The sequence below is a fragment of the Trichosurus vulpecula genome, chromosome 4, assembly GCF_011100635.1.
Source record: "Trichosurus vulpecula isolate mTriVul1 chromosome 4, mTriVul1.pri, whole genome shotgun sequence".
Lineage (NCBI taxonomy): Eukaryota > Metazoa > Chordata > Mammalia > Diprotodontia > Phalangeridae > Trichosurus > Trichosurus vulpecula.
In genome coordinates this window covers 226,521,778-226,544,561 of record NC_050576.1, presented here as the reverse complement: position 1 = coordinate 226,544,561, position 22,784 = coordinate 226,521,778, and the positions used below count along the sequence as shown (strand labels likewise).

Genomic DNA, 22,784 nt, shown 5'->3' with positions numbered 1-22,784 from the left:
CTTCACTCTATCACTCTACTAAAATATACCCTTAAAAATACTTGAGTGATGGGGACTCTCATTGGCTAGAAGAGCCACTTTCTCTCCTGACTCTTAGAGGGATCTCCCTGGAGTCACAGGAACAGGGTTGTGTGAAGATGTAATGATGAGGGTAAAAATCACTAATATATTCATGATAGCTGAGGCAATATCCTGGGGCAATTACATTAATAATGTCTACTTATTCATACTCACCTGCAAAGGTAGATCTGGGTCGAATTCAAATTTGGGGATGAGTTTGGACCAGGACTCAAATTTCTTTGTCTCTGGATCTATGTAAAAGTCAAATATGGTTCCCTGGGAAGGAAACTTGATAGTCTTGAATTCAGTTATCCACCATTTACTGAACTCTGCTCTGTAATCCACAAGCTGTAAAGACAAATATATCACAGACAAGATTCAACAGAACCTATGAAAGGTGACAACACATTGAACTGACATCATACAAACAATCAGGAATTGGTGCAGGAGATAATAAAGCCACATTGACTAAAGGATGTCACCAAATTTATTAAAATGGACTAAGCCATCCAGCCTCAGACACTTACTAGCTGTGTGATCCTGGGCAAGTCACTTAACCTGATTGTCTCCTCCCCCCACCCCAAAAAATGGACAAAGCTCCTCTAGGAAGGATGATGAGCATTAAATCACACACCTCTCCCTTGCAAAGCCTTAGCCATGAAAAAGAAACCTTGAAGCTAGTCTTATTTCTAGAATGAAGTTGAAGATTTCAATGGACTAAAAGCTTTCCAAAATTTCATTACTTATTTATTTTTATGATTTTTTTCTTTTTTAAAGAAAATTCTCTCCTTCCTTTTTGCCCCCCCCCCCCCCCACCTAATGAGAAGACAAGTGATATAGTATCAATTATACATGTGAAATCATGCCAGACATATTTCTATACTGGCTAAATTGCAAAAAAACCAAACTAAAATGAAAAAGAGAGTGAGAAAATTATATTTCAATTTGCAGTCAAAATTGTTCAGTATTTTCCTCTGGAGGTGGATTGCATGTTTTCTTCATGAGTCCTTTGGAATTCTCTTTGATTATTGTACTGATCAGAGCAGCCCAAGTCTTTCATAGTTGATTATCATTACATCGCTATTACTGTGTACAATTATATTCCAGTTCTTGCATCAGTTCATATAGACCTTCCCATGTTTTCCTGAAACCATCTCCCTCATAATTTCTTATAGCACAATACTACTCCATCCCATTGCATCCCTATCCATATTTCTCATGCCTCTTTTTTTTTTCCCTAGCTGCTTGCAATATTTTCTCCTTGACTTGGGAACTCTGAAATTTCATCTTGGAATCTCTTCAGGAGGTAATTGGTGGATTCTTTCAATTTCTATTTTACCCTCTGGATCTAATATTTAAGGCAGTTTTTCTTGATAATTTCTTGAAATATGATGTCTAAGCACTTGTTTTTGTACCATGGCTTTCTGGTAGTCCAGTAATTCTTAAATTATTTCTCATTGATTTATTTTCCATGTCAGTGATTTTATAAGATATTTCACATTTTCTTCTATTTTATTCATTCTTTTGACTTTGTTTTATTGTTTCTTGATGTCTCATGCAGTTATTAGTTTCCATTTGCCCAATTCTTTTCCTGCCTTAATAGTCCAATGACATGTAAAGATAATTTTTGACATTCATTTTGTAAAATTTTGAGTTCCAAATTTTTCTCCCTCTCTCCTCCCCTCAGCAAGCAATTTGATATGTTATGCATGTACAATCATGTTAAACATATTTCCATATAAGTCATGTTGCGAAAGAAGAATAAGAACAAAAGAGAAAAACCACACAGAACAAAAAACAAAAAAAAAAAGTGAAAATAGCATACTTCAATCTGTAATCAGACTCCATAGTTCTTTCTCTGGACATGGATAGCATTTTCCATCATAAGTCTTTGGAACTGTCTTGGATCGTTGTATTGCTGAGAAGAGCTAAGTCTATCACAGGCAATCATTACACAATATTGCTGTTACTGTGTACAATGTTCTCCTGGTTCTGCTCACTTCACCCAGCATCAGTTCATGTAAGTCACTCAGCATCAGTTCATGTAAGTCTTTCCAAGTTTTTCTGAAATCTGCCTGAACATCATTTCATATAGCACAATAGTATTCCATTATATTCATATACCACAACTTGTTCAGCCATTCCCCAATTTTTGTGCATCCCCTCAATTTCCAATTCTTTGCCACCACAAAAAGAGTTGCTATAAAGAGCTGGGATACAGACCTAGTAGTGGCATTGCTGGATCAAAGGGTGTATGTACAGTTTTATAGCCCTTTGGGCAGAGTTCCAAATTGCTCTCCAGAATGGTTGGATCAGTTCATGGCTCCATCTCCATTTGCCCAATTCTAATTTTTAAGGAATTATTTTCTTTAGTGAACTTTTTAACCTCTTTTTCCTTTGGGTAATTGTAATAGCAATTTAGATTTGAAGATCTTTCCCACCCATTAATAGGCCATGTGACCTGCTTACATCACAGAAAGCCTAAGTCACATGTGGTGGGAGGAGCTTCCTGACAGGAAAAAGAAGTTATGTCACGGGAAATGCTGAGAGAGAGAGCGCGCGCTATTATGGCTGCTAATGGCCCTCATGATAGCTAGAGCTGCACAGACTGTGAGGATAACTGTACCGTGAGTTTGTTTTTGGGAAGACCCCAGCAGGGGTCGGACAGATTTTGGAATGGCGAGGCTTCATGTTGTGATATTATATATTGAAGCCTTTACTGCTCTGATGGATTGGGTAGATGGCTTATGGGATATGGGTCCCTGGTGTCTGAATAAATGGTTTGCTTCTTCTGCCTTCTGTGTGGAGAGTCTCATATACTTTGTGATACAGAACCACATTGGCATTTTGACAATTATCATGTACATTGTTATTATTGCCTTACTGATACACCAATTCTGCTTTTAAAGGAGTTTTTCAGTGAATTTTTGTGCCACTAACCATTAGGCTAATTCTGTTTTTTATGGTTTGTTGTCTTTTTTTTTTTTTTAGCATTTTTTTTGTGCCTTTCACCTAGCTGTTAATTCTTTCTTTCATAATTTTCTTGTATTACTTCAATTTCTTTTTCAAATTTTCCCTCTACCACTCTTATCTCTTTCTTTAACTCTTCCAGGAATTCTTGTTGGATCCAGTTGGAATTTATCTTTGAGGCTTTGCTTGTAGGTGTTTTCATCTTATTGTCTTATTCTGAGTTTGTCTTGGTCTTCCCTGCCACTGTAGTAGCTTTTTGTGATTAAGTTCTTTTTTTGTGTACTCATTTCCCAGTATATTTTTTGACTTTGAATTTTATGCTAAAGTGGGCTCTGTTCACCTGAGGGTAGGGAGACACTGTCCCAAGCTTAAGGTTTATTCATGCTGCTATTTTCAGAGCTAGTTCTGAATGTCTGCAAGTTTTCAGTGCTTCAGAGGTTGTGTGATGTAGGGTAAGGTGTGATCGCTGCTCTCCTGGTCTGTGCTCTGATTTTCAGTCAGGAAGGGCCCTGATCCTCTGTACCCACAAGCACTGGCACTTCTCTTGGCTCTGGAACTGTGACCAGGTCCCTTGCTCTCTTGCAGCCACCTTGCTAGTGTTCCCCTCTCCCTTGCAACCTTGACCAGAGCCCCCGGTGACCAACCACAAGCACTCCTGTGCTCTAAAACTTTGACCTGGAACTGTGTAATCTGTTTCTGACCAGTTGTCTGACTCCCTTATTGTCTCTGGGCTGAGAGCTCCTGAAATTGCTGCTGCTACTGCAGTTGTTGTCACGTTCCTGCACTCTGGACAGGCCTCCACACTGGTATCATGGACTTCTCCTGCCAACCTCCTAAGTTTTCTTAGGCCAGAAAAATGTCTCACCCAGACTTTTTGTTGGCTCTGCCACTGCAAAAATTTGATTTGAGGCATTATTTTAAAATTGTTCAGTGGAGGATATTGAGAGAGTTCAGCTAGGTTGGTGCTTCCAATCTGCCATCTTGGTTGGCTAGAGCCAACTCAAAAAGGCTTATGATGGCTGATTATTAAATTTTTAGTGTGAGCATTTGCACCTTGGATATTTGCGAATGCTAAAAATTAGGGCTTGATTCATTGTTTTGTTGATTACACACTCGAGAAAGTTGTGAGGATGAAATAATATTTGTAAAGTGTTTTGTGCAGTACCTGGTACATAAATGCTAGCTATTATTATTATTGTTGTTGAAATGATGGATAAAATGTTAATAAATGCAGATTTTCATGGCATGTGTACATTGCCCCAACAGACTGTTGTTAAACATTTACCAGCAAAGCTCTGGGTTGTAACGTCTACTTCTGTTCTAGTCCTCCCATTTCCCAGAAGCAGGTCCCTCACATCTCCTACATGGGTGTCTCCACCTTAGGTGATGTAACAAAACCTAGTACACTTCCATTTCTGCATTTTTGAGTTCCAAAATTGTTGATACTTTTTAATTCGGTGTTAATGCTTTAAAATGATTTCTTACTGTTTGTTGTAGACAATTTATTCTTTTGTCTTTGTAAATTTTCACTTGTAAGCCCTTTTCCTTATTTTATTGAACATCAAAAGCACTCTGGAAATTTTTGTGGTTGATTTGGTTCCACTCTCTCCTTTGAAGGGCTGTTGTTATGATAGGATTTTGCTTTTCTTTTTACTTCTTGATATTTCTGTATGCTTTCTTTTACTTTATAGTATTTATCCATTGTATTAGAGCATTTTTTTGCATACTCATTTATTTTGTCTCTACTCTTTTGGAGAGGTGGTATTTCCACCATGAGGATTTCTTTTTTTCTCCTTTTTGTTGCTGTAGGGCTTAGATATAACTCAGTCAGCTTCCTGGAAACCCCTCTGACTGTAGAGTCTATACCATTTTCAGTATAACATGGTCCAGAGAAGAAGCATGTCAGAAAAAAAGTCTTGGATCCAGATTACAGACATGGTTCTGTTACTATTTAAGCTCAGGCAAATCACTCAGTTTTCTTATGTGAAAAACTATATGGTGTCTAAGGTCTCTTCCAGATCTAAAATTATAGCAGAAGTTGAGGACAACCTGGTTAAGAAATATAGAACAGTAAGAGGGTACACACAACTTTATATATATATATACACACACACATACATACATATATACACACACAAATGACTGTGTCCTCTCTGCTCTACTTCTTGACCATTACACTATCTGAGGATAGTTTTTTTTTTAATTGTTCTGCAGCTTACATAGTGGTTAGGCCAATGCTATAGACACAATGGATATTCAGTACTTATTGTGATACCAATGAAAGATAACCCAACAACTAGTGATCATTGCAAACCTATTCTCAGGGAAACTTGCTATTGGCTATTGACCAACATAACAGCATACTGTTACATTGACTGAGGTACAGTTACTGACTGAGGTATGGTAACCATGCTATTGGATACCAAAGGCAGAGTGAAAAGATATATTATAAATCACCCTTTGCAAACATCCATTAGACTATAAACTCCTTGAGAGTGTGGACTGCTATTTATTCTTCTTTGTGTCCCCAGCATTCAGCACAATGTCTGGCATTTAATTTAGGGATTTAATTAGGGCTCCAAAAACAGGCCCATTGACAATATGTCCTTTTGAAAATATTCACTAATATTTGTAAAGCAAGACTAAATGACAGAGTTCAAAATGTTTGCTAGGCCAAGGAATTCATAAATTCAATAAAGAATTGAGATTCAGAGGAAAAAATCTCCTTTATTTCCTACCTCTTCTCTTGGTAGGACTGAAATTCCAACTTTAAAATCAAAATTGACATTAGGTTTGGCCCTTGATAAGATTAGACAAAGTATTTAGTGTTATTCTTATTTGGCTGAAGATTTGGTGGAACATGATAACCCCTGAATATTGAAATTTTCAACAAGAAGCCTTAGAAATTTCTGTATTTTTAATTCACAGAGATAACGATCTAACCCACAAAAACTTCCAATTCTCTATTAAAATATTAGTTTTTCATTTATTTTGCATATCTCAGTTTAAAGCTATTTTTGCTCTATGGTCCTGAGTTTCCTCATTTTTGCAATGATGAATTTAGACTAAATGGTCTTTAAGATGGCTTCTACTATGTCCTCCAGAGTTGTAAATGATAATCAGAGTGAAGCCAGCTTACTGAACACACACCCTTCCCCACAATAGAATCCTGCTTGCTTTGGTCAATTTCTGAACTAAGATGTTGGCTAGCCTTTGGGTCTACATTTTCTCATCCCTTTAACCCTGATTTTTGACATCATAATTCCATTAAAATAGGTCATTTTAGAACACTGTTCTCTGAATTTTTTGGTTATGCACCTCTATAAGTAATTTTTTAGTATATGCCCCAATATTTGTATTTATTTACTTATTTATAGATTATAATATGCATACTATAGTACTATTAATTTTGTATATTATAAACCAAAAATATAAATTTAAAAGGATGAGATAAAGCTAAACTAATATTTGATCCTATAGCTGATTAGAAACTATTGAAATTTATTCAGTGGGGGAATGAGATGGTCAGACCTCTGCTTTAAGAAAATAACTTTGGCAGCTAAATAGAGAATGGACTGGAGAAGTGAGAAATTTGAGGCAGGAGACCAATTAGGAGTCCATTGCAGCAGTCCTGGGTAAGGATTTGAGGGCCTAAACTAGTTATGTGAATACAGCACATCTAGATTTATTACTTCCTCCACTAAAAAGCACTGCTTCTGCCAAGCAAAGGCTTTGCACTAAGAAATTCAAGTATTTTTATGAATATGCATACCAACATGCATTCTATTAAGGAACCCCATTTGTGTAAGGATGGATAATTGACAAAAACAACTTGAGAAGAAACACTGAATCTCATAAAAAAATGTTGCCAGAAGGGTAGTTACCCTTCAAAGGCATGGAGAAAACCCTGAAGGAGGTATCTCATTATGCTACATTGTTGATGATAATGAGTGGAATGGGAATTAATTTTATGGGTGGAGAACACTGCTAGGGGCTCAGGAGTTGCATCGGTATGTCACTCACATGGATGTGCACGCAGACACATAAACAAGCACAAATACATACTATACACATGCAGACAATCACACATGAGGCAACACAAACGTGCACATGTACTCAGAGAACATACATGCATCATCTGTCATGTCATACATGTGTATGAGGGGGCATCCGCGTCACTCCCATGCCATTCATATGGCAATCCCATGTAGTGCACATGTCATTTACATGTCACTCACATGTCATTCCCATGTCACCCATATATCATTCCCATGGCATTCATAGTGATATGAGAGCCAGGGGACTAAGGTGAAATTTTTCCCAATGAGAGCCCTTGTGGGAACCAATAGCTTCACAACTGGCTATCTTCTCACCCTCCACCTGTTTGATCATACATTCCCTGGGGGTAAATCCAAAGCCCTTCTAAAGTAAGGCTGAGGCTCTACTTTGGAGACCACTACTCTAGAAGACCATGTAGAATGCCCTCCTGCTCAGCTTTTTTTTTTCCTGGAACATGTTTTCCAAAATCATTCCTCCTGATTCTCTCCCTAATTTCCTGGGTTCTGTGACTTAATGCTCTCTTGTTTCTTCTCCTTTCTAACTGTATCAACTAGAGATCTGTCACTGTGATCATCAGAGCCCATTTTGGCTTGGACCTCTCTGTCTGAGACTTCCATATCATATTCCTAATTTGCTTTAAGGAAAGCCTCTTCTTTTAAGTAGATCTAATTTTGTTTTTGCTTTGTCTGAGATCATTTGCCACCCTTGGTTTTTTTTTCTTTTTTAACTTTAGATGAAGCATAAGAGATTCTACTCCAGCCTTTTATTTTAACTCCTCGGTGTATCTTTCTGTTTCATGTGTTTCTTATAAATAACATATTGTGGGATTCTGGTTTCTAATGCATTCTGCCATCTTCTTCCATTTTGTGGGTGAGTTCATCCTACCCACATTCACAATTATAATTGCTAGCATCCCCCTTCCTCCTATTCTTTTATAGTTATCCTCTTTTTTTCCCCTCTGTCCCCTCTTTAAGAGATTATTTTGCTTTTGACCACTGCCTCCCTTAATCTCTTTCCTCTTAATCTTCCTCCCTTCTTTCTCTTAACCCCCTTTCTTCATACTTCCCTGTTGAATTAAGATTAATTTTTACAGTCAATGGTGTGTATGTGTATATTTTTCTCTCCTTGAACCAATTTAGATGAGACTAAAATTCAAATGTTGCCTGTTTCCTCTCACTGTCCCCATTGCATTAAATCCCCCCATTCTTCCTCTCCCTTCCACCCTCTCCCAGGACACCTCTCTTCCCCACCTTTCTATTTTTTGGGGGGGAGAGATTATCTAAACATAATAGAATCAGATCTAGGCCCTCGATCTAATTAGATTCCCTCTAAGATTGCTGGTGATTATAAAGATCTGAGGGGTTACTACATGTTTCTTCTCTCCATATCAGAATGTAAACAGTTTAATGTTTTTCAGTTCCTTATGGTTGCTCAATCATGTTTAACTTTTTATGCTTCTCTTGAGTTTTGTGTTTGAATGTCAGATTTTCTATTTAGCGCTGGTCTTTTTTTTTTTATCAGGAATATCTGAAAGTCATCTATTTTGTTAAAGGTTCATTTTCCCCCACAGGATTATACTCAATTTGCTGAGTAGGTTATTCTTATATTATTTACCTTCAAAATATCATATTCTAAGCCTCTACTTTAAATAGTACTAGTGTGAATGCTAAATCTTGAGTGGTCCTTACTGTGGCTCCATAGTCTTTGAATTCTTTCTTTTTGGCTACTTGTAGTATTTTCTCCTTGACCTAGGAATTCTGGATTTTGGCTATAATACTATTACTGGCAGTTTTCATTTTGAAGTTCTTTCAGGACATGACTGATAGATTCAGTTTTTACTTTGCTCTCTGGTGCTCTGGGAAGTTTTCCTTCATGATTTCTTGAAATATGATATCTAGGCTCTTTTTCTGTTTTTTGTTCCTGGCTTATAGGTACTCCCATGATTCTTAAATGATCTCTCCTTAATCCCTTTTCTAGGTTAGCTGTTTTTCTTATGAGATAGTCCACTTTCTCCCTATTTTTCAGTTTTTTGATTTGGTTTTACTATTTCTCAAAGTCTTATGGAGTCATTAGCTTCTATTTGATCAATTCTAGTTTTTTTTAAAAGATGTTATCTTCTTCAGTAAGGTTTTGTACCTCTTTTCCCAAGCTGTTAATCATTTTTTTTCAGAACTTTCTTGGATTATTCTAATTTCTTTCCCCATTTTTTCCTCTACTGATAACATTTAAGTTTTTTAAATCTTTTTTTTCCGTATTTAAAAAAATCCCCTTTCTAACTCTCCTAGGAATTCTTGTTGGATTTGTATACAATCTTGAAGCTTTGCTTGTAGATGTTTTGCAAGATATCATCTTCTGTGTTTGTGTCTTGGGCCATAGCTATTTATGGCTGGGTTCTTTTTTTTTTTCTCATTCTTCCAGACTAGATTTTGCCTTTGGACTTTATGTTAGTGCTGGATTCTGCACACTTTGTGGTCATGGTGGTGGGGAGATTTCAGGCCTGAACTTCATTTGAAGATATACATGGAGTAGGATCTTGTTATTTACCAAAATGTCCATTCCATTCTTTCAACAGCTCTAAATTATTTTGAGTTTTCCCTTACATACAGATGCGTTTTGCTTATCTATAATTTCTAACTACTCTCTTATTTTAGCTCAGTGAGGCCAAGCAAAACAAATCTCCTACATGATATTAATTTAGATATTTGAAGACAACTATTACATCCCCCCCAATCTTCTCTTCTCTTCTCCAAGCTATTCTAAAAATTTAATTGAATTTTAATCTCAAATCTCAAATGAAAATTAAATTTCATCTTAAGGCTCACATGTTGTGTAAGTGGATCCCTTTTCTTTGTAGCAACTAAGACTGGGGTAAGAATGGAGAATAGAAATCCCTAGAAAGAAGCAAGGGATCTCAATAAGATGTTTAATGAAAAAGAAAATGCCAGTCTGTGGAGGTAGAATGGATCTCATAGTCAAGATCCCAGGAAAAGTGATTGCCAGAAAAGTTAGAAGACTTCTAGAGAAAAGGAATACTTAAAGAGTAATTCTACGGGGTCCTACTCAGTCTTCTTAGACTCTAAGTTAATTCAGTATAACACATATGGCGCCAGTACACTTTCCCATCTGAGTCCTGTAGGTAAAAAGGTATAAAAAATCATGATTGGTTTGTCCCTATGAGGCATAAACCTTTCTTCACTCTCTCAAAATAAAAGAAACAAAAACAACCTTCTAGCAACCTCTCCAGGGAGCCTGATTGCCTGCTTCTCTATTCCTGTACAGCAGCTAAAAATACTAAAAACGTTATTAAGAAAAAAGGAAGAACTAACATAAGCTGCCAAATTTTGTTGATTCTAACTCCACAATATCTCTAGCTTCTGTCACCCTTTTTTGACTCACATGGCCATGACTCTCATTCAGGAACTCATCACTTGTCATCTGGCTTCTTCAATAGCTTAGTTGATTTTTTTGTCTAAGGGCCAGCTATAACCATGTCACTCTCCTGCCTAAAAAACTCCAGTGGCTTCCTATTACTTTTAGGATCAAATAAAAATTCCTTTGTTTGGTGCTTAAAGCCCTTTGCAACCTGACTCTCAGCTATCTTTCTAGATTTATACATTATTCCTCTTCATGTAGTTTATCGTCCAGTCAAACTGACCTTCTTGCTGTTCTTATTGTTATCATGTGATAATATGACACTCTGTCTCTCATCTCTGCCATTGAACAGGATGTACCCTCTACCCAAAAATCACTTCCTCATTATCTCCCTGTTTTATTATCCCTAGTTTTCTTCAAATCTCAGTTCAAGTACTATATCTACATGAAGACTTACCTGAACTGTTAATATTTTCCTCCTCTCCCACCCATTCCCCTAACTTATTTTTTATTTAGAGTTATAGGAACAATCAGGGAGCCTGCAGACCTGGGGCACCTCCCATGGATCTGAGCATGCACTCTGGTCCCTTCTTACAAGCCATGCATTACCAGCAACTCCTGGTTGGTCCTTCCTATGACTGGGAGTGGTATCAAAGAAGACTGATGACTGACCTAAGAAGGGCCTAAGTGTTTTGCTTGAGACTCTAATCACTCTTTTGAACTTTCATTGAAGGGTCTATCTACTAGTACTCTCTCCTCTTCCTGCAACATGGGATAGCCTACTTCTCCTGTTCTTGGTACTTGATTGGAGCAGGGGGCAAAGGCTCAAGCTGTTCCCTGCTTGTAATCACTTTCTGGTGCCTTCTGGCTATATTGGTGTGTCTTTCTGGTCACCCTAAGGCATCAAATGGCTCATTCATGTGAAGTCAGGGTCCTTTAGACTTGGTGGATGGTTCAAGACCATGGGAGTCACTCACCACATCCTACTCTGTAGAACAGATACGTTTCCATGTGGAGGTGAGGGGTCTATATCTACTCAAGGTACGTGTTACCTTGTCAAGTATCCTTTCTATGTTAGGGCTAAATAAACCTTTTGTTAACCTCATCAATGAGCTATGAGTATCTCATGTTTCAACAGCAAACTTCAACTAACAAGGTAACAGCCTGAGACAGGACTACTTCTAAAGGGGGAAAGGAGCTGTCTCCTTTCTCCAGCCAGCAACCATGGAGACCCTCAGCAGGGCAATGGTCACCATCAGTGTATATTTGTATAGGTGAGCCTGATTACCTCTTTCTGTTTCTTGTTTCCTTCCCTGACCACAGATCAGCGGGCCTGAGGGACAGCTATTTCTAGCCTTGGCAGCTATTTGGTGAATTCAAGAGTGTATGGATTTGTAAGTTTGTGTTGGCTGTTCAGTGAAAAATGTTTCTTGCAATTCTACTGCATCTCAGAGGAGAAAACAGCCAACATTAGGAGGATGCCACTTCTGAAAGGATCAAGGAAGCCTAAGCTATGCCATGGTTGCTGTAAATTGTTTAGGAAGAGAGGTCTGAGATAAAGTGAGGTATCAGTTCCAAAGTTCCAGAAGATTGGAAACATGGTTACTGTTTTAAGCATATGTTAATGTTCTCACATGAATATCTGTGAGTTAAAAAATATTTGATTTGTGGTGACAGGAAATGATTAGTTTTCCTATACTTGATACTTTGTACCTTGTATATACTTTGTACAATGAATATTTTTTTCTAGAAGTGACTTCATTAATCCTTTTTGGGGAAGCCCTAAACATGAATTATATCTCAGTTTTGTGGTTAAAGAGATTTTTCCATGGAACTCTGGGAGTTGGGGATGTAATGAGAGAGACAGACAGAGAGAGAAAGAGAGAGAGAGAGAGAAAGGCAAAGAGAGGGAGGGAGAGAGTGAAAAAGAGAGAAGGAAAGATACAGAGAAACAGAGCAGCAGGGCTAGAACTTCTTATAAGAGGGGGTCACCTGGGTTGTGGGTGACACATATATGTACGTAAGGTGATAATTAATAATAATATTATTATTATTATCATCATAGATGTGTATATTATCTCCCCAGTAGCATATAAACTTCTTAATGGATGGGACTATTTAATTTCTGTCATTGTATCCTAGCACTAGTAAAGTCCCTGGCACATAGAAGGTGCTTGATAAATGCTTGTTAACTGATTGAAGTATTGGTTTTAGAAGCTTTCTAGTCATAAAAGGATACATAAAACACAGCTCTTGCTGTACAGACACATCTTGTGTTTATTCAAAGGAGGTAGATTTCTTTTTTCTGATATCTTGATGAAATTTATGATCTCAGCAATGTGAGTACTCCTCCTGTTAGTACAGATTACGAGCTATCTATGCTTCCCATTTGTCCCTGTCCTCCAACAAAATTATCCATAGGGATCTGCCAAGCATTCTGGGGGCCTTCCTTTCATATAGATCTGATATTATATGGATGTTGACAGAACATAGTTATTTCCTGCTCTTTATGCCATCTTTTTTTTCCTCCAGCCCATCTTCTATTTTGTTCATGCAATTTTCTGATGATGTCTTTTTACTTTATATAATTTCTTGTTGGTAATACATTTGAACCTACTCATACTTCTCCATTGTCTTTTTGGTGACCCTCATTTTTTTTCCTTCAAATAAAGTGTTATTCAATTACCTATACAGTACCACTGGGAGAATACTGTTGTATACAATATTGTCATTAAAAATAAATGGGCTTTCTTTCAGATGTCATTACAAATCATATGCAATTTTCCAAGGGTAAAACACCCTTCTCTCTCCTTTCTGCTCAGTTCTGGGCCCAGCTCACTGTCTGTCTTCAGTCTGTGCAAGATATAGGTAGTATTTGATAATCTACATGGGATATCTATCCAATTGTCCATCACAATCTGGGAAGTAGGCATTCTTTATCCTGTTGGAGCTTTCTTGTTTGAACAATTAGGCTGAACTCTTTTGAGTGATCATAGATCTCATTTAGGAAGGTTTTGTAACATTCCAAAGCTTAAATGTCATCTGCAAACAGGAACATCTAAAGGACTTTAGCATCAAAGTATTTATTTGGACTCTGCACTGGATATCCTCCTGATAGTGGCAAAAATTTTTGGTGAGCATACTTTTCCATTTTATGACTCACTTGATATGGAACAAAATTATCTCTATTGTTACATCCTTTAAGGAATCTTGTATTGTTTGTGACATATGTACATGAAATTCTTTATTAGAAGAGAGATTTTAATATTCTACACCAAATATTTTTTTCTACTTAATAATCATGATGTTATTTTGTATTCTCTTCATTTTTCAGTAAATTTGTGTGAATAAAGATATGGCCCACTGTGGAATATCATTTGTGAAAGTTTGTTTTCTTGTCTTGTACATATCTATCTATCTAAATATATATCTATGTATACACACATACATATATGTGTACATGCATATATGTATGTATATAGCAAACTTAATCATCAGCTAACACATACAAACTTAATACAATACATAAAAAAGAACAAGATAGAAGTTGCATAGGCAGGTCAAACTACCACTATCACTTGGATCACCATCTCCCCTCTGATCCTGCTAGAAACAGCCCAGGACCCTGAAGTCAAGAGCCTTGGGATTAGCAGTGCTTCCAGCCCAATGACCTTAAGTATCATCCTGAGAAGCAGCCTTGTGCTTTGCATTCTGTAGATGCTCAATACATGTTCATTAGAATAAAAGCAAGTATATATGTACCCACATCAAGTTATTCTCTTACCTGGTCTTGGATCAATACTCCACCGAAAGCCCAGATAGTAGCAAACACAAAATAAAGTTCATGAAGTTCCTTGGGACAATCTGTGGGACTGTTTTCCTTTGTTAGAAGACATTCAAGAAGGTAACATAGTGTTTGAATCAAGCTCTGCTCTGGTATTGGAAGAATCTTTTTAAATCTGAAGAGAGAAAACCAAATGTGTACACATAAAACAGGAATGGCACTGAGGTTCTAGATGCTTTACTGAACAAATCTCATGAGGTTGCTAGTTCTTTGAATTGTTAAAATCCCAATTTATTTCCATGGATTGATAATTTTTCCATCTAAACAAAAAAGAGAGTTAATAGGATCCATTATAGGAAACCTCATCTCTCTACCAATTTGTTAAAATCCCAACTTGTTTCTTATAGAGAAACAAAGGAACATTAATGTACAGTCCTTGCAACTCTTGTGGCTGGGGCTTCAGTGCCAATTTCTCTTCTCTAATACCCTTATACTCTATATAACTCTTCTCTTATACATTTATACCTATAAGCACTGATAACTTGCAACAACAATAAAAAATATGCTCCTAATTTCCCTTACTGAAATTTTCCAGTTGCCAAAAAATAAAAAAAAGAAACTCTCACCTCAAAAATGTTTCTCTCAATTAAGACCTTTGCAGTTCAATTATGGCTTCACATAGGATCGTAGGTTTTAGAATTATTAAGGGCCTTAAAGATAATTTAGTCCAAGAAATTCTTAACCTGGGGACTGGGACCTTAAACTTTTTTTTGCATAACTATTTCAACATGATGTGTTTCCTATTAATCTCATACATTTTGCTTTATTCATTAAAAATAAAACAAAACAAAAACTATTCTGAGAAGAGAACCATAGTCTTCACCAGACTGACAAGGGGTTCATGTCATAACTGACCATAGTACTTGAGACTAGAACAGAATAGTTCAAGACTATCACTTTCCAGGTTCAACACATTGTACCTTTCTAAATGTAGCCCACGATCATATTATTTTTTGTCTTCCATTTTGCTTGTGACTTGTATTGATCTTGAAGTCCATTAAATGTGTGTGCACACACACACAAATCACACACACACACACACACACACACACACACACACACAGACAAGCACATGAAATGTGAATTCCTTGCCCTCCATAAAGTGGGTATTTTTGAATTAGAGTGGAGGAAATTATATTTAGCTTTTAAATTTCTTCTTATTATCTCCAGCTTATCAGTCTGGCTCTTTGAGATTTTTTTTTTTGGATCTTGATGTTTGCAATCCAGTCACTTAGCTGTCTTGCCTAGTTTTGTGTCATTTGCAAATTTGACAACCATCCACTATTATTTTGAATCGTCCCAGAAAAGCTAGGCATTTAAATAAGACAACAAAGCAACAAGGAGATAAATTTATCACAATTGGCGGACAATATGATGGTGTACTTAGAAAACCATAGAGAATGAGTAAAAAAAACAAAAACAAAATTGACTGACATAAAAGATTCAGCAAGGTGACAGGGTGAAGAACACATATATAAAATCAATACTATTTCTATGTAATACTAATCAAAAACAGGAAGATACGAGAAATTTCATTCTGAATAATGATAAAATATCTAGGAATTAATCTACCAACACATATACAAGATTTGTGTAAACCTTATTATGAAACATTCTTTAGAGAAACAAAGACAAATAACTGGAAAGATATTTATTGATTTTGGTTGGGCTAGCCAACATTATAAAAATGATAATAGCACCTAAATATTTTTGTTATTTAAAAGAGGGATTGGATTTATTTGGCTTGTTCCTAGAGGGCAGTACTAGAAGCAATGGAAAGACTTTTCATGCTTCTATTGATTCTTGTACTGGAAAGTCAAATTTTCTATTCAGCTTTGGTTTTTTCATCAAGAATGCTTGAAAGTCCTCCATTTTATTGAAAATCCATATTTTGCCCTGGAGTATTATACTCAGTTTTTCTGGGCAGGTGATTCTTGGTTTTAATCCTAGCTCCTTTGACCTCTAGAATATCATATGCCAAGCCCTTTGCTCCCTTATGTAGAAGCTGCTAGATTTTGTATTATCCTGATTGTGTTTCCATAATACTCAAATTGTTACTTTCTGGCTGCTTGCAGTATTTTCTCCTTGACCTGAGAACTCTGGAATTTGGCTATAATATTTCTAGGAATTTTCCTTTTGAGAGGCAATTGGTGGATTCTTTCAAATTCTATTTTACCCTCTGGTTCTAGAATATCAGGGCAGTTTTCCTTGATAATTTCTTGAAAGATGATGACTCTATTTTTGATCATGGCTTTCAGGTAGTCCAATACTTTTAAAATTCTCTCTCTTGGATCTATTCTCCCAGTCAGTGTTTTTTCCAATGAGATATTTCACATTGTTTCCCATTTTTTCATTCTTCTGTTTCTGTTTCTTGATTTCTCATAAAGTCACTAGCTTCCACTTGCTCCATTGGCAGTATTTTCTTCAGTGGGCTTTTGGACCTCCTTTTCCATTTGGCATTCTGCCTTTTAAGTCATTCTTCTCCTCATTGGCTTTTTGGAGCTCTTTTGCCATTTGAGTTAGTCTATTTTTTAAGATGTTATTTTCTTCAGTATTTTTTTGGGTCTCCTTTAGCAAGTCATTGACTCGTTTTTCATGGTTTTCTCCCATCACTGTCATTTCTCTTCCAAATTTTTCCTCTACTTCTCTTACTTGCTTTTCCAAATTCTTTTTGAGCTCCTCCATGGTCTGAGACCAATTCATATTTTTTTCTTGGAGGCTTTTGATGTAGGATATTTGACTTTGTTGACTTCTTCTGGCAGTATGTTTTGATCTTCTTTGTAACCAAAAAAAGATTGTATAGTCTGAGTCCTTTTATGCTGCTTGCTCATTTTCCCAATCAATTATTTGACTTTTGAGCTTTTTGTCAGGGTAAGACTGCTTTCAGAGTGGAGAGTGCTTTGTCTCAAGCTCCAGGGGTTTTGAGCTGCTGTTTTCAGAACTACTTCTATTCTGAGGTGGTATGATGCTCCTCTCCTGGCCTGTGCTGTAGTCTGTGAGTGCAGACATTCTTTTCTACTGTGTAACCACCAAGAGGACAACCTCTCCACAGCCACCACAAAGTTCTGCCACACCAGCACTCCTCCTCCCCCAAGAACCGCCAACCAGGGCTGTGACCAGATCCAAGGAGGGCAAAGCAAGGGAACCTTGCCTCAGCAGCAGCAAAGCAATCTCTGCACTCCTGCTCTGATCAGTCACTTGATTCCTCCCACTGTATGGGCTTGGGGCCAGAAGCAGCTGCCATGCTGCTGCTGCCATCACCACTGCTGCTGCAGCCACCTTCACTATCCCAGGGTTGTGGCAGGACCTCGAACTTCCCTCACCCAGATCCAGCAGTTTTCCCACTGACCTTCTCCACTGTCTTTGGTGTTTGTGGGTTGAGAAGTCTGGTAACTGTCACAGTTCAGTGTTTCAGGGCCCTGAGGGCTGCTCCACCTCATCTACTCCTGCCCTGGTCTGTCCTGGTGCAACCCACACTGGCCTGCGCTCTGCTCCCAGCATGGTGTGATAGACCCTTCCCAGCAACCATACAGGCTGTCGTGGGCTGGAGACTTGTTTTCCTCTGTTATTTTGTTGGTTCTGTAGCTCTGGAATTTGTCTAGAGTCATTTTTACAGGTGTTTGGAGGGATTTGGGGGAGAGCTTAAGCGAGTCCCCGTTTTCAAGCTGCCATCTTGGCTCTGCCCTCCAATAGTATTTAAATTAATGTACAAATTTACTGTTATACCAATCAGATACCTGGGTGGTAGGGAGGGGAGCTTTAGAGAACTGAGAAGAAGAATAACAAAAGGAATTTGGATGAATGAAAGATTTAGAATATCAAGGTCTACAATAAGAAAAAGTTCAAATGAAGGAGAAATAGCATTACCATACCTCAAACTATGTTATGGTGGCAGAAATTATGAATACAATTTTTTTTTTACTGGTAAAAAATAAAAGTATATCAGTGAAACAAACTAGGAAAGAAACAACTGAAAATAGTATCTCAGTATTTGAGAAATTCAAGAATGAAAACTAGTGATGAAAGGACACCCATTTTGATAAGAGCTACTGGGAAAACCAGAAAGCAGTTACCACACAAAGCTCAAAAGCATATGCAATCTGAATATAAAGGATCAATTCAAAATAAGAGAAAAGAAGAAGATGAGGTACTTTTTTTTTGGAGGGAGGAAGGCAGGGCAATTGGGGTTAAGTGACTTGCCCAAGGTCACACATGTAGTAAGTGTGTCAAGTGTCTGAGGCCAGATTTGAATTCAGGTCCTCCTGACTCCAGGGCTGGTGCTCTACTCACTGCACCACTTAGCTGCCCTTGATCAGGTACTTTTAAACTATGACTGAGGAGATTTGATCATAAAAAATGAAAAACAATTTTGACTGAATGAACTTAGAAAGTTTTTTTCATGAAAAAATTTAATGAAAATAGAAGAGAAGCAGTAGAGTGGAAACATATTTAAATCAAATATAACTGATCAAAGGTTTATATCCAAAATAGAAAGAGAACTGACACAACTCCACTTCACCAAGAACTATTCCCCAACAGACAAGTAGAGAATCCACAGATATTAATTGTTGGCATACACAAGCTATATATAGACATTTAGACAAGTCATGTAGACACAAATATCTTACATATCTTACATTAAAATATGGGCTGGAAAGAAACAATTGTATTTAATGATCAGGCAAATATTTCAAAATGAGCATCTGAAAAGGAAATAACAGGAGAAAATAATTTCACAGAAAAGAGTAAAAAACCAATCCAAACCAAAACCAAAACCAACCATTTAAATAACATTCAACTCAAAAGTCAAAGTCATCAAAAAAAGAAGAAAAAAGATTTCTGGATGAGTGCCCTCAATTATGACTCACATAATTAAAACAGACCTGTTCAAAAGAAAAACAAAATAACAAGGGGGAGAAAAGGAAATATATAAGACAAACTATCTTGGATAAGAAACCCCACATATGATAGATGGTGCTTTTAGAGATGATAGTGCTGCTAGATATATAACGACATACTTGGTTCATTTTCATGCTCTCTGAAATCCACATAGAGAGTTGTTCATTCATTTTAGTCATGTCCAATTCTTTGTAACCTCTTTGGGGTTTTCTTGGCAAAGATACTGGAGTGGTTTGCCATTTCCTTCTCTAGCTTATTTGACAGATGAGGAAATGAGGTAAAAGGGTTAAGTGACTTGTCTAGGGTCACATAGCTAGTAAGTATCTGAAGTCAGATTTGAATTCAGGTAGATGAGTCTTTCTCACTCTAGGCCTGGCACTTTATCCACTGCAATACCTAGCTGCCCTTACATAGAGAAAAGGCTGTCATGTAATTAAGTAATCAACCAGCTATGGTTATTTTATATATATTTTAGCCACTAAGAAGGCACTCTGAGTTTATATAAATAAAACTATTCTCTTTGTCCTGACTGTAAAATGAAAGGGTTCAATGAAGTGACCTGTAAGGTCCCTTAGCCACTTGAAATTAAGTGAGTTAATAACTATTTATTAAGGGCCTACTATGTGTTAGGCACTGTGCTAAGTGTTAGGAGTATGAAGAAGGATAAGATAGTCCCTGCTCTCCAGGAACTCACAGTCTGATGAGAGAGGCAACATGCAAATAACTGCAGCCTTTAATATTATTGATTTTCTTCTCCTTGATATTCTATCCTCTCTAGGTTTTGGGGACATCACTTTCTCCTGGTTCTGTTCCTACCTATCTGATCAGTCCTTCTCAGTCTCCTTTGCTGGCCCTTCATCCAGGTCATACCATTAACCCACCAGTTCTCTCCTAGGTGTTCTTTTTTTCTCACTTTACATATTTATACTATTTATATTTATATACGTGCATATTGCCTCTCCAGATAGAATCTGAGCTTCTTTTGAGTAGGTACTGTTTCGTTCTTTGTAGTAGGCACTTAATAAACGCACATCGATTATTTATATGATTGGAGTATCAGGTGAATCAGAGGCTTGAACAGAAGCCATCTCTGTCCAATGAAGGTGGAAGTCTCCTTTGCCACAGAATGAGGTGAGATCCTGTACTCTAAGTGACTTCCTCCTCCTCTGAACAGACTTTTTTCCTCCCTTTTCCAAAGGCAACCTCTACAGTTCATATTACTTGTCTCCTACCTTCACCCATGCTGGAATTGCTAGTTACAACTTTGCCTGAAAGTATTTACTATATAGCTTCTTTTGTTGCCAAACTTATGACCTGTATCTCAGTTTCTTACCATCTCAACTAGCAGAGGAATATTGCTCTAGAAGCAATCTGTGGATTCTTTTGTTTGAGACTTGTATTCTGTGTTCTAAAGTTCTGGGCAGTTTTCTTGTATTGCTTCTTGCATTACGATATTCAGGTTTTTTGATTTGTGTTTTAAGTTGTCTCTCTGCATCTTAACTTCAAGATCAATATGTTTTTATTTTATACCATCATGCTTTCTTTTAATGTTATTGCTCTTTGTGTCTCTTCTAGATTGTCCTTTACTTCTATATATTTGCCTTCCTGGTTACCTTCTTTTTTGTTTTTTTTTGGTGAGACTTGCCACCATGCATCCAAGTTTTTATATTCTGCCAATTATTTATGCTTCACAGGCCATAAATTATTCTTTTACAATTCTTGTTTCTTTTTTTTGTTTGCTTGTTTTTGTTTTTTTGGGGGGGGGCAGGGAAATTGGGGTTAAGTGACTTGCCCAAGGTCACACAGCTAGTACATGTGTCAAGTGTCTGAGGCTGGATTTGAACTCAGGTCCTCCTGACTCCGGGGCCGGTGCTCTACTTGCTGCATCACCTAGCTGTCCCTCTTGTTTCTTTTTTAAACTATTCAGGATTATTTTGTTGTGGTTCCATGCTCTCTTGGGAATCAATTGGGTTCTCTTCCTAACCAAGGATTAATTCATTTTCCTTCATCATGCCATACTTATTTATAGATGCCTTAATTCTTTTCCCTAATCTGGTGGTCATTTTCCCTTCCATTATTGATATTTTTCCTATTGGTTTATCTGCTTATACTCGAGGTCTTTGAGCTCTTCTCCTCCTAACATATTTGGTACCTTCAGGCATTATCTCCCCCTATGCCTCACTTTCTGACTCCCTGCCCTTTAATGGTGGTTTCCCTGGGGGCTGGATCTCAAAGCTATCTCAACTTCCTTTCATGCTGGTCAATTCATTGTTGATTTGACTAGGTCTCTGTAATGACAACGTTAATTGCAGCTACTGTGGAGGTATAAGGCAAATAACACTAGCACATAAGGAGGGCTGCTAGCACAGGTTCTTTGATCTGCTCTTCTAAGGAAAGCAACTTTAAGGGGTTTACAATCTCACTTTAATTAAACATACATATATCATTCACTTAGTTCAGGGGAAAAAGTCAGCACCCTAAACTTCAGAGAAAACACAAACAGAATTACAAGCAGAAATTGTATAAACAGAGAAAATAACACAAACCAGCAGACAGGGCTTCTAACTGTCTGTCCATAGCAATACATACAGAGTTACCAGAGAAAGAAGCACCAACATCTGGTTTTCATAGCCAGGGGGCTCCTTAATGGCTACCCAGAGTCTCATCTGGACAAATCACACAGTCTTCCAATCAGTGAGCCTCCAAGCAAAATGCTGATCTCTGAGTATATATACATACTTCTTCAGGGTCAAAGTGCATTACAACCATGTGACTCAAACTCATGTGACTTGGGCTTTCTTGTGACTTAAGCAGGTCATCAAAGACTCTTGATTCAAACAAAGGCAAGGCTCAATCAAAGGCACTTGATTGCCTTAGTGCTGAGAAGCACTCTAAAGGAAAAAAACAGCAAAAAGTCCCACTTTGCTTGCCATTGCAGTCTCTGACCTAAGTGATTTCTGGAAGGACAGAACTGTACCAAACTGAATGCTGAGCTCTTTTCTCAAGCTTAGTGGAGTGCCACACAGGCCAACACATATGGATCTTTACCTTGTTTTCTCTGTTTCTTAGTTCTCTGGCTGAGTTCTGTTATGACACAGATTGTTAACATGCCTTGCTGCTTTTATGCTCTTCATGAAAGCCTCAGCAGATTTCTGTCATTTGGATTTCTACAGCACTGGAAGGAGGAAGGTATGGGGCAGAGAGCAGGGGGAGAGGAGTGTTGGTGGCATGTAGAGTTGAGTCCTGATGCCCTGCTGCCTTGAGCATAGTTGGTGGAGTGGAGGGAGTATTGAAGGAGCATGTTGGAGTTTAGGAATTAGTTTTTTGTGCTGTTAATTAATCAATTTTTTACTTTGTATGTATTCTTAGTGTCCTAGACTGTGGAGAAAGCAAAAACAGCATTATCTCTGGCACATAATGTCTAACTTTCAGAAGTTTCAGGTTCTAAAGGTATTAAAGATAGGAGAAAATATCTAATCCTCCATCTTGTTGCTCATATGACTCAGAAGTCTCTATCATAGGCTTTTCAAAGACTTAAATACATATTTAACAAGTTTTTAGCTTAGTAAGATCCACTACA

The 22,784-nt window shown here is 37.4% G+C and overlaps 1 protein-coding gene across 1 annotated transcript in view; it reads right to left on the bottom strand.

Moving 5' to 3' along the window:
- DNAH9 (dynein axonemal heavy chain 9) overlaps positions 1-22,784 on the bottom strand; it is a 529,624-nt gene that overhangs the window by 215,217 nt on the left and 291,623 nt on the right. The window contains exons 36-37 of the mRNA XM_036755666.1: positions 14,246-14,420; positions 235-408 (exon numbers count right to left, since the gene is read on the bottom strand). Of these exons, the coding sequence (XP_036611561.1) occupies positions 235-408; positions 14,246-14,420 (349 nt within the window). The remainder of the gene's footprint in view (positions 1-234; positions 409-14,245; positions 14,421-22,784) is intronic.